This window comes from Manacus candei, unplaced genomic scaffold (assembly GCF_025592945.1).
Source record: "Manacus candei isolate 608988 ecotype Guabito, Panama unplaced genomic scaffold, ASM2559294v1 h1tg000050l, whole genome shotgun sequence".
In the NCBI taxonomy this organism is placed as follows: Eukaryota; Metazoa; Chordata; class Aves; order Passeriformes; family Pipridae; genus Manacus; species Manacus candei.
Genome location: NW_026138098.1, coordinates 19,121,442 through 19,138,122, shown reverse-complemented (window position 1 = coordinate 19,138,122; position 16,681 = coordinate 19,121,442). Strand labels below are relative to the sequence as shown.

General features: G+C 37.7%; 1 protein-coding gene across 1 annotated transcript in view; it reads right to left on the bottom strand.

Annotated features, from left to right (window-relative positions):
- The window catches only part of FRMPD2 (FERM and PDZ domain containing 2), a 59,517-nt gene extending 44,527 nt beyond the window's left edge, over positions 1–14,990 (bottom strand). The window contains exons 1-10 of the mRNA XM_051800057.1: positions 14,890–14,990; positions 13,903–14,029; positions 12,044–12,175; positions 9,081–9,165; positions 5,634–5,784; positions 3,954–4,025; positions 3,118–3,292; positions 2,282–2,432; positions 2,047–2,185; positions 1,000–1,152 (exon numbers count right to left, since the gene is read on the bottom strand). Coding sequence (XP_051656017.1) covers positions 1,000–1,152; positions 2,047–2,185; positions 2,282–2,432; positions 3,118–3,292; positions 3,954–4,025; positions 5,634–5,784; positions 9,081–9,165; positions 12,044–12,175; positions 13,903–14,029; positions 14,890–14,922 — 1,218 coding nt within the window. The 5' untranslated portion in view covers positions 14,923–14,990. The remainder of the gene's footprint in view (positions 1–999; positions 1,153–2,046; positions 2,186–2,281; positions 2,433–3,117; positions 3,293–3,953; positions 4,026–5,633; positions 5,785–9,080; positions 9,166–12,043; positions 12,176–13,902; positions 14,030–14,889) is intronic.
- Between the last annotated feature and the right edge of the window lie 1,691 nt (positions 14,991–16,681).

Genomic DNA, 16,681 nt, shown 5'->3' with positions numbered 1-16,681 from the left:
TACACCATGAATAGAAATTTTCAGTGACCAAAATAAAACACTTTAAGAAGATCCGTTTTTCAGGAAGTATCCATAGTACAAATGTTCAGGTCCTGAAAACTGGGGCATCTATAATCACTAGCTGAATCTGGATTTTAATTTTTAATCCCTTTCATATTTGGAATTTACATGTTCTTGCCATGGGGGCTATCTTTCTCACTTTGTGTGATGTGTTGGCTCCTTCTATAGACTTATTCATTGAAACAGATACTAACAAAGCTACTTTTCTTCACTGGATTTGCCACACATGATGGGACTGTCATTAAGACTAAGCTTCAATCTATTTCTTCAATTCCACTGACAGTGTTAGATGGGGAACTAATATAATTAAATAGCAGCTGAAATAAAATGATGCTATAAATAAAAGCATGTGGCACTGCAGCAAAATGGGTGCTAATATTTATCCCTTATTTAATCTCGGATATTATTCATTTGATGGAAAGCAGAGAAGTTTAGGGAGAAGTAGAAATTAGCAGGAAAAAATTAAATCCCACATCATCATGACACTTTTGAGCCCTAGAGATATAGTCATGTGAGGAAATACTTCAGAGAACTCCTCCCTCACTTCCAGGGTTCACAGATAATTTTGAACAAACAATCACTACATGTTTAGAAAGTGGCTGAACAGCTGCTGTAATTTCAGAAGTCCAAAAAAGGGCTTATTCCCATGTTTTATAATCATCTGGAACCCAGACACGTTAGTAACATGCCAAAAATTTGCATCAAGCCTTAGGATGCTGAAAATACACTAAAATGTGCTTTAACACTTTATATAAACTCTCAGTGAAAGTATCTACAGCAGAATGAAACTCAGAGTTTTTTGTTGACTATTTAAATTTGTTCACCATATCTAAAATTCACTGTATCAGGCAAGAAGGAAATAAGAGAAAATGCTAAATAGAGAGGGGCTTTCCACCTCAAAATAAATAAATAAATAATGTTTGGGGTATGGCAAGTTACCTTTAAAAATTCTAGTTCAGCTTCATCCTCAAATAGGGAATGATTCATACGATGTAATTTAGCAAGCTCTCGCTGTACATACGCCAGGGTCATTTTCTCTATTCGACTTGCTGGAACATAGTCTTCGACACGAAAATAGTTCTTTCCATGCATCTGTGGGGAAAAAAAACCAAACAAAAACCCCAGAGAAACAAGAGCCTTTTGTTCTTACTTGACTTTTCTTATTCTTTGCATTTCATTTTCGGGGTGGCCCATATGCAGAAGCCACCATGTTTCCTAGAGGAAGGTGGAGAACAACAGGTAGAGTCCTGACAGCCTGTATCTTTTGTATCTGTGCTCAGCCAGGTGCTCAAAGCACATACCACTTCTTTGTGCAGAGAGGACAAAGGTGTGTCCTACAGTATGTTCCACACTTCGAGCTGACAGCTACAGTGCAACCTACACTGGGGGACCATGGCCGTGATGGATCCGATCAGATGGATCAGACCACTCAGAGTTCAATTAGTAGAGCTACACTAATTTATATAACTAATTTATACAACTTAGGATATGGAAGAGAACATAAATGGGCATTTTCTATACACTTCAAAACTAGGACAACTAGTTCAGATATACCGTCTGTGACCTTCCTGTCTTTGTGGCTTGTGGATCTGAGCCTACACATAAAATAGCTGTGAATTCTGCAGTGTTCATTTGTTTTTCTCTTCCATGTTTACTACTCTCTAAGCCCCTCTGCACATCCATGCTGTGCCTATGTTGGAAATTTTCTACAGATTTTCTGGGGTTTCTAGAATATGTTATCAGTTATGAAGGATAAAGAATCTCTCATCACTCTGCTATATTTCCTGCCAAATTCACCTGGCTCATTACTGCTCCTTAATTGGGAAAATTTTGTAATTCTTTTAATTAAATCTGAAGGATTTAACTGAAGGACTTAAATGAAATTCTGCACTATTCACATTTCTTCTTTAAATGCTATGTGACAAACAAAAGCTGCAAAAGTTGTTGAGAGAGACCTCAGAGAAATATTGTATTATTTATCCACACCTCAGAAGCATAATTGCCAAGCTCTGCCTGTAAAGCCAAAGCGCCGAGTTTCAGGGCAGTCTCGTCATTGCAATATAATCGTTCTTCCAAAATGTCTTTACGAAGCTGCAGGTAAAACTGATGCCTTGTCAAGCCGTGCCTGGAATACAGAAGGGTTTAGGAACACAGGAGGAGCTTTAAAGGGTATCCCTAAAAGTTACTGTTTTTCCTGCAGCCAGCAGAACTGTGCACTTACTGGATAACATTAAAGTGGTTGACAAAGAATTTTATCCTTAGAAAGAGTGTGAAATTAATGATGGAGGTTTTCTTCTTGGGTTGGTCATTCCAGCCATCTGGGGCCACTTTGTAGAGTTTGGTCTCCTCATCCAAAAAGAAGAATTCTTTACCTGAAATGAGAATGTTGGGTTCTGTAATAAATCTGGATATACTTCAGCAGCTCAAAGTTCTGCTATCTTCATATAGTGCATCACCAGCAATAAAATATAAAATGGATTGTGGATGTCAGTGAGATTCACTTCTCTGTGTCATGGCTTAACTTTCTGCTCTTTGATGGAGAATTAGGATAACAGTATGTAATTTAGGATTACAACTGTTAGATGCTGGATTAGTGTGGTATCTGTGGAATCACATAGAATTGATGGAGCTTGCATTCCTAGGCACAAGGTATGCTTCTCAGCCATGCTTGCCACCAGAAATGGACTAGGGAGAGGTGGATCTTGTAGATGACATAGCTGAAGCTGTAGTCCTATCCAGGGACAAAGATAGTCAGCCTTCCTCAGTACAGTGCTTCCTGGAATTTCTGCTGGAGCTACATGGCTCAGTATTATTCCAGGTCAAGGCTGAGACACAGCCTTTTCTAAGTGGGAATATCATCTAGTAATATGCACAGTTCTAGGATAGACATGCTTTAACTCAGTGCAGTAGAGTTTAAACCAATGTACCTTACTTTTGCTTAAGCTTTTTGTCTGCTTTCATCTGAGTATCTTAAAAGATCTTACTGGAATTCATTAATGAAGTGACTACAGAGGCACAGAGGGAGAAAGCTGTTGCTGTATTTAGCTGTCTCATTACCTTTCAGGTAAGCCAAGCCAAAGTAGAAATGTTCCACCAAGTTTGCATATGCCACCACGGTGTTGAAAACATCTCTTGCCTTGGTCTTGATGTCACATTGCACCTCGAGGCACTGCCCATTGAGTAGAATCACATTGAGATCCCTTTGGGACAAATAGGATTTCCCTTTTTTAGTCTAAGAATGTACAACAAAGAATGAAGAATGAGTGCCAAATACAAGCAATTCAGGTTCCACAGCATTTTATTACTGAGGTCCCTTAGTCTCCTATCTCTACATAACCTCACTAAAATGGTCACAACATTATGCTATTCCCTGTCTTCTCATAAATTAATATCACAAACATTTATAATTTTTAAAAAACCCAGAGAATCCCAACAAAACAGCTGACCGTACCCAGACTCTATAGTCACCAGGGTTATTCTAGATTTGGAGGTAATTCCAAATTCTCTTTGCCCTCATTTTTATTGCTGTATGCTGTCACCTTTTTACCTTATCTCAATGAAAGTTAAAGAATGTGGCTGCAAGCTGGAGAAGTCCCATACATTGGCATTAGATGTCACATTGCATATTTGTTGTATAATCTTTGTCTCAAAAGTCTTGGGCTAAAGTGAGCATTCTTAGCTCAGAAGGATAAATTAAGCTAATTTTAAACTAACAGAAATAACTAAATAGCAGTGAGAATTAAATCACTTCCTTCCAATTCTCAATACCTCTGAAGGTAATATGTTTTGAGAGGAAGACATGATGAGAAAACTGAGTTGGGACTCAGATGCAACTTACAAAGAGCCCCAACTAAAAGGTAGCTAGATTAGTCCTAAATTCTTTATGTACTTACCACAATTGATCCAGGCAGCTGCAAGGTCACTGGTGGTTCACCAGACAAAATAATAAATTCTGGACCTGAAAACTGCAAGGAGGAAATTTAGAAATTTAGTAAATTGTCTCCATAATGTAATGAAAATCCCAAACACAAGTATCAATGAAATCCATTTCTGTTGATCTATGTGCTGGAGCTAATTGACTTCAGTGTCTAATAATGTGCAAATGCTGACTGAAGACTTCTCTCTGTGTGAGGTCTCTCCTGTGTGGAGACTCTGTGGTCTAAGTGGGGGTAAGCTCATGCTGAAGCCTTTTCTTCTATAAAGGAACTTAACCAAGATTAATTTCCTTTACAAGGCACCTATTTTCATGTCACTTACGGATACTTAATTTATTCTGAGACCTTTTCCCATTTGATTCTCAAGTTACTCTGAGGACAGTCACAGACATGTAAACACATACATACACACCACTGTGATTTCATAAGCCTGGTTTACATAGGAACCAGACTGAAAAACAGAGCTGCTTTCTTCCCTATAATAAAGGTTGACTGATAGTTCTTATTAGTAGACATTTAATTATTTTTTTTTACTTCAACAAACTTTAACAGGGCAAGATGGTTTTTTTCTTGCTGAGTATCCACCTCAAGTAATTTTGCACATTGGGTTTTCACCAGATTTATCTATGCTTTTAGATACCTTATGCAGAGAGAAATAACTAAATGTCTGCAAGTGATAAGATGTGAATCCTTCCAGCCATTGTCCATGACTTAGTAACTTGACTCATTTAGATCCTTTAAAAAAAAAATTAGGGTTTATTTCATAATAATACTATTGTCCTGCCAACAGAGAGTGCACTTTTATATTACATTAAAGAGGGACTAGCACTTTGTTATAACGGTTGCTGAACTCCTTCTGAGAAACTCAATTATTATCTCAACAAAAATCATATTAATAAAATTTAAAACCAAATTTATATGTAAAAGGATAATTTTCCAAACTATCTAACTGAAGCTCTTGACCAAATGTCTGCTACTGGTCAGTCCTGAGCTTCTGAACTGAGACAAGGTGAAAGGGCTCATCAGCCTAAAATCTGTCTCTACTTCCACAAGAGAAAGCTCCATAGGAAAAATCATTGTGGAGTTTTCTGTGATTCAATTATTTCTGGATTTTTGTGATTCAGTTGCCAAAGAAACATTACCCTTCACTTTTAACATAGTCTTACAACAAATTAGCAACTACAAGTAGACAGTTAGGACAACTATTGGTTTGGCACACTCGGTGCTAGCCTATGATTTCTGTAACAAAACTTTTAAGTCCTTGGAGCACCATTGACCAGCAAACGTTTGGGTTCAGTATCTTTGCAAATTTTGTTGGTGTTCTGAAGCTCCTGTTAAAGTGGTTGGTGAAAACAGTCCATATGGTGTTTGATGCTTGCAGAAATCACACGTAGTTAGAGAGGGTTCAATTATCAGCTTTTGCATAGTCTTTACGAACATGAGCTGTTCACTGTTGTCAGTTCTGAGATATCACAACTGGATCATGCCTGATTTGGAGTCTGTCAGTTTAGAATACTCATAGAATGAGATGGTTCAGCAGCTAATATGCAGGTTGCTGCTGAACAACAATTAAATGAGAGGTTTCTCTTTAGTGATATTTACATTTTGAAATAAGCCTATATGTTTTTCATCATTCACCTTTTCCTTCCTGTGGAATAAACACTTCTGTGATGAAGCAGCTGCTGTGTAGTCTTTTGTAGACACAGAGAAGGTGGAACCTAAGCTTAACAGGTTCTGTCGGTTGTTCTTCTGAGTTCCACCAGGGATTTCTTCTACAGCACTGACCGACCTTCAATGGAAATGTCACAGTGAGCAATATATATATAGCATGCAATCAAAACAGCACTGACTTGAGGACAAAGAGCTTAAGGTACATTAACTAGGAATATTGTGGGGTATTATGAAGTCCAGGGAAATGTCGGTTATAAGTTCTTAAATGTTTCTTTACAGAAAAAGAAAAATAATTTAGCAGGAATAATATTACTGATGCCCTTTGTAAATAAATCTAAACTCTGCTTTAATTAGGTAAGTCTTTTTTTTTCTTTTTTTTTCATTTGGTGAACCAGATCTAGCTGGTTTAAGTTTTGTGAAGCCAACAAGCAAAGAGTTTAGCCCCATACCCTTCTTGGAATTCTACAGGACTAAGTAAATTTCTCATTTCTTATATTCTCAAGGAAAAATCTGCAGAAAGCCTTATAATTCATTGTTACATTATTCAGAATTTTCCAGGAATGGTAATTAAATTATTTGAATACTAATCCATCAGAATAAATTAATGTCTTAGGGAACTGAGGGAATTTTCAATTTAATTACTAGAAAGATGTATGAAATCTCAGATCAGAAAGCTGTCTTTGTACTACAGTTTTAACGCCTGAAGTAATGGTGTTTTCCACCTTAGCAGACACATGTACCCTTAGAATAAACTTAAAATATACTATGTACTCTTGCCAATGAGGAAAGAATGAATATGTGGCTCAGGAGAGGTTTTATTGAGGTGGATTTTTGTTAATTACATTTTTTAACAAATGCCAAAGTCACATGGAAGCTTTTTCATTATTCCAAAGTTTCATCCTTTTCTTTTGCATGTTGCAAACTTGCTTCAGGAGATTATTCAGGGAGTTTCAAAAAAATGTTAACAAATGTACTTGAGTAGTTGCTCATCTCTTGTGCCTAGTATCCAGTGTCAGGGAACATGGGAATGGTTCAAAGCTACATTCTGTGGGGTTCAGACATCATATTAAGAAGCATTTCTTTACTTAGAGGGTGGCCAAATGTTGGCACAGGGTTTCTAGAGAGGTGGTCACTGGCCCATTTTAAAGGTATTTGGACATACGCTTAATAACTCACTTTAACTTTTGGTCAGCCCTGACGTGGTCAGGCAGTTGGACTATGTGATTATTGCAGGTCTCTTCCAACTGAACTATTCTGTTCTGTTCTGTCATATCCTAGTTTACATTCTTCTGTCTATAAACATATCTAGGTATTTTTGTTTCTATCAATACAACTTCATAAAAATCAACATTTACCTAAGAAATATACCTAAAAATTACCTGAAGTGACTTTTGTGAGCATAAAAATACTTTTAGCTCAAAAACCAAGATTCTTTATTAAGAAGGCTTTCTTTTCCTGAGGAAAACACTTCCAGTTATTAGTCCTGTGAGGTGAGAGATGCCAGATTTGACAGCTGTGTCTTCTTTATATCTAGCCCAGAGCCCTGCATATACTTACAAGCTTAACATGTAAATGTCAGTTGGACTGCCTACAGAACTGAGCATGATGAAAAGCTTTATAGCTAGTAAATCCATCACTAAGTTTTGTATTGGTTGTCCTTCTGCATGGCAAACTGGTGTTTTCCAAAGTGGTTATTTCATCTCCATTGCTGTTCAGGTACTTGCAATAGGATGGTGACCTTGGTAGAAATTCAGTTGCAGATGCTTACAACCAAAAGTGGGGTTTACAGTCCTTGAAGTTCTATGGGAAATAGCTTGCTGGAGATTTGGAGAAGAGAGTTCATCTTTCAGCAGAGGAGGGGAACTTATCCTTGGCATCATGATTTTAGATCAAGGATATCAAGATCATACACAAGTTGTTAATCAGAGGCATGGCTGTTGCTCCAAAATACTCGGAAAATAAATCCTCTGTTACTGATATAATTGCCAGGTATAAGATGCATATATAGATGTCTATATACACATATATATATGTGTGTGTGTGTAGTTAGACAGGTACACAGAGACTTCTTTTTTTCACTAAAGCAGCCACTATCCTGCAACCTGATTGTTATTCGTTCTTGTTGCAGTTTTAGAGGTGTACTGGGGTGTCTCATATCACCCAGATTATCCTGTCTGATTTATCAGGAATTTCAAACTGTCTACTTGGGATACATTTAGCTGGGAATTGATCTAAATGGAGCATTTCCTGTGGGCCTGAATTTCTCATGTCATGGTTAAAAGAAGAAACTCCTGCTTAACTGGGTCAAGAACTCTATTAAATGGGATGTCTGTAGGGATTACATGGTGCTTAACTATGGGATTCTGGTCTTTGTGGTGCCTAGAGGCTAACAGTGCTGACATCTCTTCTTCATTTGGAAACAGCCATGATTATAGCTGCACTGTGCTAACACCCAGTCTAGAAAACTCTTGTTTAGCAGCAGTGATGTGTCCCTGGCTTTTGAAAAGGAGTTAGTATCAGCTGTACAATTCTCAGTTTTCTTTGTCAGTGTCTACAGGACTGCTGTACATGCCATGGCTGAAATGAGGCTAATCCTCATGGCAGAGCAGAGGTCTTTACTGCTTGTGTCCCTGGGTCACCTATAACTCTTCAGTAAAGTAGTGGTGCAGGGCTGGATACGGCTGATACAAGTGAGAAAAATCAATCTAAGTATCTAGATGGAAATGCAAAAAGCCACTGAAAATTATGGATCATATGGTCTACCATAACCACTCCAGAACACATAAGGCCTCTGCTAATGTGACAGCAAGGGAAAACCACATCCAAATTCTGAATACAGAAAAATAAGGACTCCGCCAGAATGCCTTGACAGGAAAAGTGATGACTGTTCATACCTTTTCAACAGGTTTTTCCCTTCATAGAATCATATAACCATTAAGGTCAGAAGAGACCTGCGAGATCATCAAGTCCAACCTTCCACGGTCTTTGTGGAGCTGCTTCCCAGTTGTTTCAGTGACATAGGGCTATTGCTGCTTGCCCGATTCTGATGGAGACACAGCCAGGGGCAGCTGTTCTGGGAGGCCCATGGCATCTGGCAGGACACAGTGGTAAAGGTGGAGATCTTGAACACGCTTTTTTTGTATGGGTTGTTCAGGGCCCAAGTTTCATTTCACTAGAGCATTTGGATTGTTCCACTTGGAACCAAATTAAGTCTAGGTGCACATTATTTATTTATTCTACATAGTAGAATATGATGTATTATTAAGGTATTTATTCTACATAAATAGTATCTATTCTCAAAACAGCCCAGATGGCAATCCAGGCATTTTCTGCTACTGGCATTGCCACACTAGTTGTCTGTTTCGCTTGGTTATACAACAGTTTTCATCTTGTAGAAATATGATTTGAGATTACCTGTTTATGAAGAGCTTGTAGCTACTTTGTGTCCTTGACCCACTAAGTGTGGGGTCACATGACCTGTGCATCTCTGGAACTTTCCCTAAAATAAATAAAGGAAATTTCACAATTGAAGCAGTTGTAGCAGCACTTAGCATCCAATGTTTGGACAATAAAAACAGGCAAGAAATTTATACTGCTTACTTCCTCTCTTTTAGACTGGTTACTGTCCTCACTTGGACATAAATGGCTATTTAATAAGGTTAAGTGAATACTACCAGCAGTATTCCCAGTTCCCTAGTTATTGTTACCTCCTTTTCATAATCCTTCATGTGAATGTAATTTAGAAAATAGCTGCATAGGTACACTGGCTGTCATTTCCATCTGTATGGGGGTAATTTGTGAAACAGCTTCTTCTCAGAAACCATGTCCAATTTTTGCATAAAATTGAGTGGAAAAAGCCATGACATTTCTCTGGATTAATCAAAGTAGGATATAAAATCACTGAAATGAAAATATTTGTAAATATTCCACCGGTTATTTGGTACATTAAATATATTGTGAATGTTTTCACATCATAAAAATATGATGGGAGTATAGGATGGTTTGTGAGTTCTTAGCAAATGAGATTTGTACTGTTTTTCACCTTCAGTAATCTCTGCTGCTACAGAAAGGATAGGTGTTGCATTGTTCAAATACATAAAAGCTGAAATTTAGAGGCAGAATCAGAAAGGGTATGCAAGTGGTAGCTCTATTAATGATTTTTGTAGGAGCAAAGATGTTTTAAATCATGCTTTCATGCACACAGTGTGGCTATTGGGGAAGGTCCTGTGCAGGGCTAAGGGTTGGGCTCAATGATCCTTATGGGTCCCTTCCAACTCAGCATATTCTGTGATACTGTGATTTAGGGAAGGAGGGAGAGGTTAAATTTTACTTCATTTAGATAATTTAATTGGTCTTATTTGAAGAATTCCATATCAAACTATTGCACGGGCAGAAAGATAGTGTGATAAGATGAACTATGTGGAAGCAATCATTTAGGTCAGCTTTTTCTCCAGATGAAATATTCATGCACTACACCCTGAGACCTCACTTCGAATTCCAAATGAAAACGTGACACTGAATTCTGGTATACCAACCAACCAAGTACAGTTTTACAAACTAGAAAATCTACAGTCATGTTCCTAAAATAAGCACAAACATGTGTTGGTTTTTTCCAAGCTGCAGATGGTAGTGACAAAATGTGAGATTTGAGATAAACTAGTTACCAAAGTTAAGATTCATTCCCATGTTCTAAAACGACATGCTTTTTAATGAGAAAACCTTGCAAAATCCTCTGCTTACACTGTGCTTTTCACATAATTGTACAAAAATACTTTGACAAGGACATAAAATTCCCCTTAGTTTTTCTGTATTGGCTGTTATGACAGTGGGACAACTTGGCTAGTTTCAGTGGCCAGATTGCCATGCTTTGATCACAGATTTAACACATTTCTGATGTTAAATTAACATGTGGCCCTCAAAGTAGTCAATCCTGTAGATTATTATTTGATTATATCTTTAAAAGTACAGTCTTGATAGAGGTACTGATCTCCCTTGATAATGGTGCTCTACTAAATGGTAGCAGTTCTTTTCAGAGAAGAATGCATTTTCTTAATATATTATCTCATGAAAGAATGTCTGTGGCAAACAAGTTCTCACATTCCATGTTGACTCGTATTTTTAGAGTCCTGCATTACAAAATCCTGAGTATGAACAGCTACCAGTGTTTCAGTGGAGACTGAGACATACGCAAAGTCACTGGAATGAGCCTTTGTCCAGTTTATGACCAAATCTTTTTTTTTGAAAGGGCTTACAAAACAGTAAGTTTACCTTCACTGTGTGCAGTTAAGTATGTGACTGACACATATGAGTCACACAGCGAGAAGCTGCAGTCTCAGGTTTTTATTGCTGCTGATATTGACTGCAATTCTGGAGCTTCCAAAAAGTGTCTTTCAGGAGAAGAGCATTAACAGCAGTTGCACAACTAACCTCACTTTCCTCATTCTTGGAGCAACAGCAACTCTTTGCTCTTGGGAAGTATGAACACCTTGTCTAGGTGATCCTAGCTCAGATTCTAATTTATACATAAAGATAAACATGCACAGCAGTGCTCCTCTTCCTGCTAAATTCCCTTCTTTGCTTCATAGCATCCCCCTACACTGTGATTTACGTGCCTTGGGAAGGAACTTGAATGATGTCTAACACAGTGTCTTCACTGAATGAATTCTCTCCTAAACAGTTTCTTTCATGCTGTTCCTGCCACAAAAGGATTGAAAGTGAAGATAAAACTCCAACTCTGATATCTCCAGACAAAGTAAATCAGAAGAATGACCTGGCATTTAGTACAACAAAACCAACACGCTTAGCAGGAAATATAAAATGGTCCTAGGACAAAAATGAAAAGAAAACAGAGGGTTTTTTGTTTTTTCCCTCAGATTTCAGAATCAGTCCCTTTATTTTTTAAAGGGTTTGAAGAAACATTAATCTCCACCCTTCAAGACTTAGGTATTACTTATATATTCAACTGATTTCAGTGCTGCCATCTTGACACTGCCCATCATATGCGTTTGTGGGGGAGCTCCACCATTTCTCATCTGTAGCAAGACCCCATGTGCTATAAACATACTCTCAGGCTTTGTGATCTGCTGAACAGCTTCACCTCAAAAAGGGGGCATAAAGCAAGAAAGAGGTGATGGTGCTGCATGGTAACCAGGGAATATATAGCTTTACATTGGGACACAAGTGAAAAAGAACCTAATCTAAGTATCTTTCTTCTCTACGACTTAGCACAAATATACTTCCCAAGTTATATAACCACAATTTGCTCAGGAGTACCTATCACCTGGTACACCTATATGTGGGTAGTCCCACATGTACAAACAAAGGACAAAAAAGATCAATACATAATTCATAAACATAATCTTTCATAAAAATCTTACCTCTCCTGTGTCCTCGGTTAGACAGTATCAAAGATGCACTTTCAGAAATACTATTTGAGTCACTATAGTCTGCAGAGAGTTGTCTGTAATCTTCTGTTGACTGACTATAATTCATTAATCTGGACCCTTTATCTGGAAACAGAAAAGGAATACGGTAATTCACATACTTCAGTTATAAATCATTCTATTTGCATGGTAATGTAAATAATGTTTGGCTTAACTAATTTTTATATAGTCCACATCTGTCTGTCTGTCTGTCTTCTAACACTGACTCCAGTTCCTTAAGAACTGGGGAAAGCTTGATGACTTCTATTATTTTCATAATCATATTCTGACCAAAACTAGTTTTCATAGTTCTCCTCAACCATTCCAAATAAAACAAATCTAATACATTAATTCTAGGCTACTGAATTTAACTGAAAGGTTACAAAGTGCAGATAACCTGCAAAGTTCTCATTCTTTATACTATGAGGCCCAAAACCTTCTGCTATAAAGTATTCTTTCTGTGTGCAGGGTGGACAATGCCTAGACACAATCCCCTACCAGAGTAAGATGCAGAAATTCCAATAAGGAGTCATCCTAAGTCATAAGGATGTACATATTTCTCTTGCATACTGACTTTTCTTTGGTTGCATTGTCTCTTATCCTTTTACAGAATCTCTGAGTGTGATAATTTTTAATTAAAAAAAAAAGGAAAGAAATGGAAGGCTGCCTTGCAAAGTGTGGCTCACACATTTTCAATGTAATCAACATCCTAATTCATTGAAGTCCTTCAGCAAGTGTAAGCCAAGTGACCCAAATTCCTGGAAAACACAGAGATCACACCAGATACATAATCACTAGAATGAGTGTAAGGAAAATGGCAGGAATTTGGGGCTAATAGAGGGAGCAGCAGAATTTCCACCAGCTTATGCAACTGTGAAACTGTAAGCTCAGTTTCTGAGTAAGTGAGTCAATATGTTTTGAGGGGTGGTTTGTCTGTATGTTTTGAAAAGAATCTCCTTTTCTTATAACCCATAATACCTCATAGAAATGTTCCACATGTATTTAAGCATGTGTTTGATTTCTAACTGATTTAATGGAACATATATGTGATTTGCTGAATAGGAATTGGACTGCTCATATACCTAATGTTGAGCATATCCACAACAAGCCTGCATAGCTTGGGCCAACATTTCTCTTGCTCCAGGGTCACAGATCTCTGCTGAAGTGAACAGTACAATATAGAGACGAGAAAAAAGATAGAGTTAGATAATTACTCTGAGAGATAATAAAATCTTGATCTTAGTCAAATGAAATACAAAGTTGGTATATACTGCTTTATTTGTATAGTGACCAGGATTTGGCCTTGCATCTTGAAATCAATCCAGCAATTCATGTGTGAATTTATAAAACATCTTTTGAATAGAAAAATTAAATCAAAAAGAAACCACAAATCTTTGCATGAATAATCAAGTAGGAAGGATGACTATATATTCCTTAATGGCAACAGAATCCAACCTTCAAAAATACACTGGAGTGTACAAAACACAAAAACAGTTTTGAAAGTAGGGGTGTTTTATATGCACAGGTTTTATGCAAAGAGCTTTGAGAGTCGAATCTGTGCAAGCTGATTCGTTATCATTGCTTTGCAGCCCTGAGAGTACTGTCCTTTGTGGAACAAGGAAAAGAAACCTCGCTGACTTGCCTCAGAGTCTTTCCATCATGAAGTAATTTATATGTAAAGCAATAACTATCCTATCCAACACTACATGTAATCACTACAGCATGAAATTAAACAATTCATCTAGCTTGGGAAAGACTCAGAAAAGGCTGGTTGTATCCTTATTAGAAAGTTCAGCTTATAAATCTTTCTTTACCTTGGTGAAAATTCATCTGGGAGGACAGTGGTGAGGTGTCCGGTATTTTCTCGTGCAGCCTTTTCCTTATCACATGACTCCTGTTCAGCTGGGAGGCTGTGCTGTCTTCGGTGACCACCTGCTCTATCTAGAAGACAGTAATCTTGCAAGTCAATGCCATTTGATATGTGGACTTTAGACTCTCATACTGAAGCGATCCTTGCCCTCTGGCTGTCAGAGGCTGCTGATTTGCTTTGTATAAACAACTTCATCTCAGATTAACACAAAGCTGGACTGAGTATTGTTGGCTCCATGCTCTCATGCCAGCTGAGTTTAAGAGGGGACACCCTCTGTAGCAGTAGTAAATAGAGTAGTAAAGAGTGCAAGTGGAAAAGTCATCTCAGAATGTTAATGACTACTGGTTGAAAACAGAAAAAAATTGTGGTGTGCTTTCTTCCATTGTCTTGAAGTTTGTCAATAAAAATGTTTTTTGATATTTCAAATTTTGAAAACGACTCAGGTGTTCACATACTAAAGACCTCATGTGGTCAGGCTTGATTGCACGGCAAATGTTCAGTTCCACTCAAGGACAAGGAATTAATTTCTCACTATGATGTAAATGTGATTTCTTTGAATTTCACAAAGTCTGAAACCAGAGTGGCAATGGAGAAATCTTTTGTCTACAGTCCATTCCTTTGGCCAATATGAAGTCCCTATAAAGGTTATGATTGCTTCAGTATTAACCAAAGAAATTAAGATACTGTAAGTGCAAAAGCTGGATTTGTATCACTTCCCTGGAGTGTACAAGTGATGTCTGAGACAGCTTCATTGCTTCATTTGCTTGTACACATGTCAACTCAATTTCCCGCTTAGAAGTTTTGAAACAAATCTCACTTCCTTAATCCATACAAACATTAATTTCAGCCAATTGTTTACCTATATCCCATGTTGCTGTCACCTCTCTCACCAGAGAAATGGAGATGATTAGAGTATGAGAGTAGTACCTACCTCACTGACACTTCCCAGTGCAAACTGGACCATTTTCTTTACATAGACATTTGCTGGTAAGGAAGCAGATTCCTTCTGATGTGCCTCACATGCTTCCAGGATTGATTCAGGAGAAAATCTTTTATGTGGCAGATCTTCACAAAGTGTTAGAAGGAGTGTGTGTAGTTGGTCACTCAGCTGGAGGGACTGAGCCAAAATAGAAGTAGAGTTAAATAACATCTCCCAGGGGATTGAAATCCTGTGTAAACTGGGACCAGGAATTTCTGTAAGCCTTTCACCCTGAGTGAGAAATGGGCACTGAATTCCTTTAGACTTTGGGAACATTCCAGACAAGCAGTCAAACAGCACTAAATGAAGCCTCTAATGGGATCCAGGATAGCCTTGGAGGGAATTGGCATCTCTAAGAAGTCATCAGCCCAATTAGGCACTTCTTGGTGACAGACAACAGTTCAGTTTGCTCCAGAGCTTTGCTAATTAGACTATGAATCAAAGATCCTTGCAAGTAAGATATGTGGTAGCGTTAGCTTCAAAAAGGTGAGGACTTATACCCACCAAAACTGTTGCCATAGAGACCAGATACTTAAATTTTAGGGCCATTTAGCTTATAAAGCCTTTTCTCTTAGAACGTGTATACACATGAAAAGGAGGTTAAATCTACTAAAAGCTTGTGCTTTTCAAATCAAGAACAAGCACCCAAAAGCATCAATATAGAAATGAAGCAAAATGTGTGCTACAAGTCTTAGAAAGGATTCCCAGTAAGCAAGAAATTAATAATTTCAGCCAGTAGAGATACTGGTAGAATTTGCTCAGAAAAAAAGACAGTTACTTAGTTTTAATCCTGCATCCTATTTTTGAAAAAGCACATAAATGTGCACAGCACTTCAATCATGCCAATGTGATATTTTTCTTTTAGCCCTTCGTATCTTAGAATAATAGAATCATAGAATAACTTAGGTTGGGAAATACCTTTAATATTGAATCAATCATAAACCCAGCACTGGCAAATCGACCACTAAATCATGTTCCCAAGTGCCACATCTACACATCTTTTAGATACATCCAGGGATGGTGACTCAGCAACTTCCCTGGGTAGCTTGTTCCTTATTGTCTTGGAATAAATAATCTTCACTCTTGAAATTGAGGTATAATTCATCTTAATGAGAACAATTCTGGTTTTTTAAGAAAAAGGAAAAAAAAAAGGAAAGTAAAGATGAGGTCCAACTAAATTTCCTGATTTGGGTGAATTGGTATTTTTGGTGCAGACTGAATCTTGACACAAGCTTTCCAATTCTTTCTAGTGATCCAAAACATAAAGCCCCTCTTACCAAGACCTCAGATTATGCCTCTCAATCTTTGAACCTACCAGAATAAAAGAAAACAACAGTTTGTGTTACTGGCCTGGTTTGGAGGAACCTGGTAATCTGCTGACCAGTAGAGGGTCATTCCTAAGGAATACACCAACATCTGTCAAAACAGGAAAGAAAACCCTGTGTGAAGTCATTATTAAGTACAGAAAAGCCTCATATGAGAGATACCATCTTTTTGTGCCTTTGGTCACAAAATGGTAGAAGTCAAACAGATAATTTTTTTTTTTAAACTAGACTAAACTTATCTGAAAGTACAATAGTTGATCTTGTAGCATGCAGTTAATAATGTCCAGCCTGAGGGACTGAGCCAGCTTGCCCTCTACTCAATTATGTCTTAAGTAGGAAAAGAAATTTGAACTCCTTTCTTAATTTTGAAGTTCTCCCACTGCCAATTAAAGATCTCCCCTACCTGTGGGACTGATTAG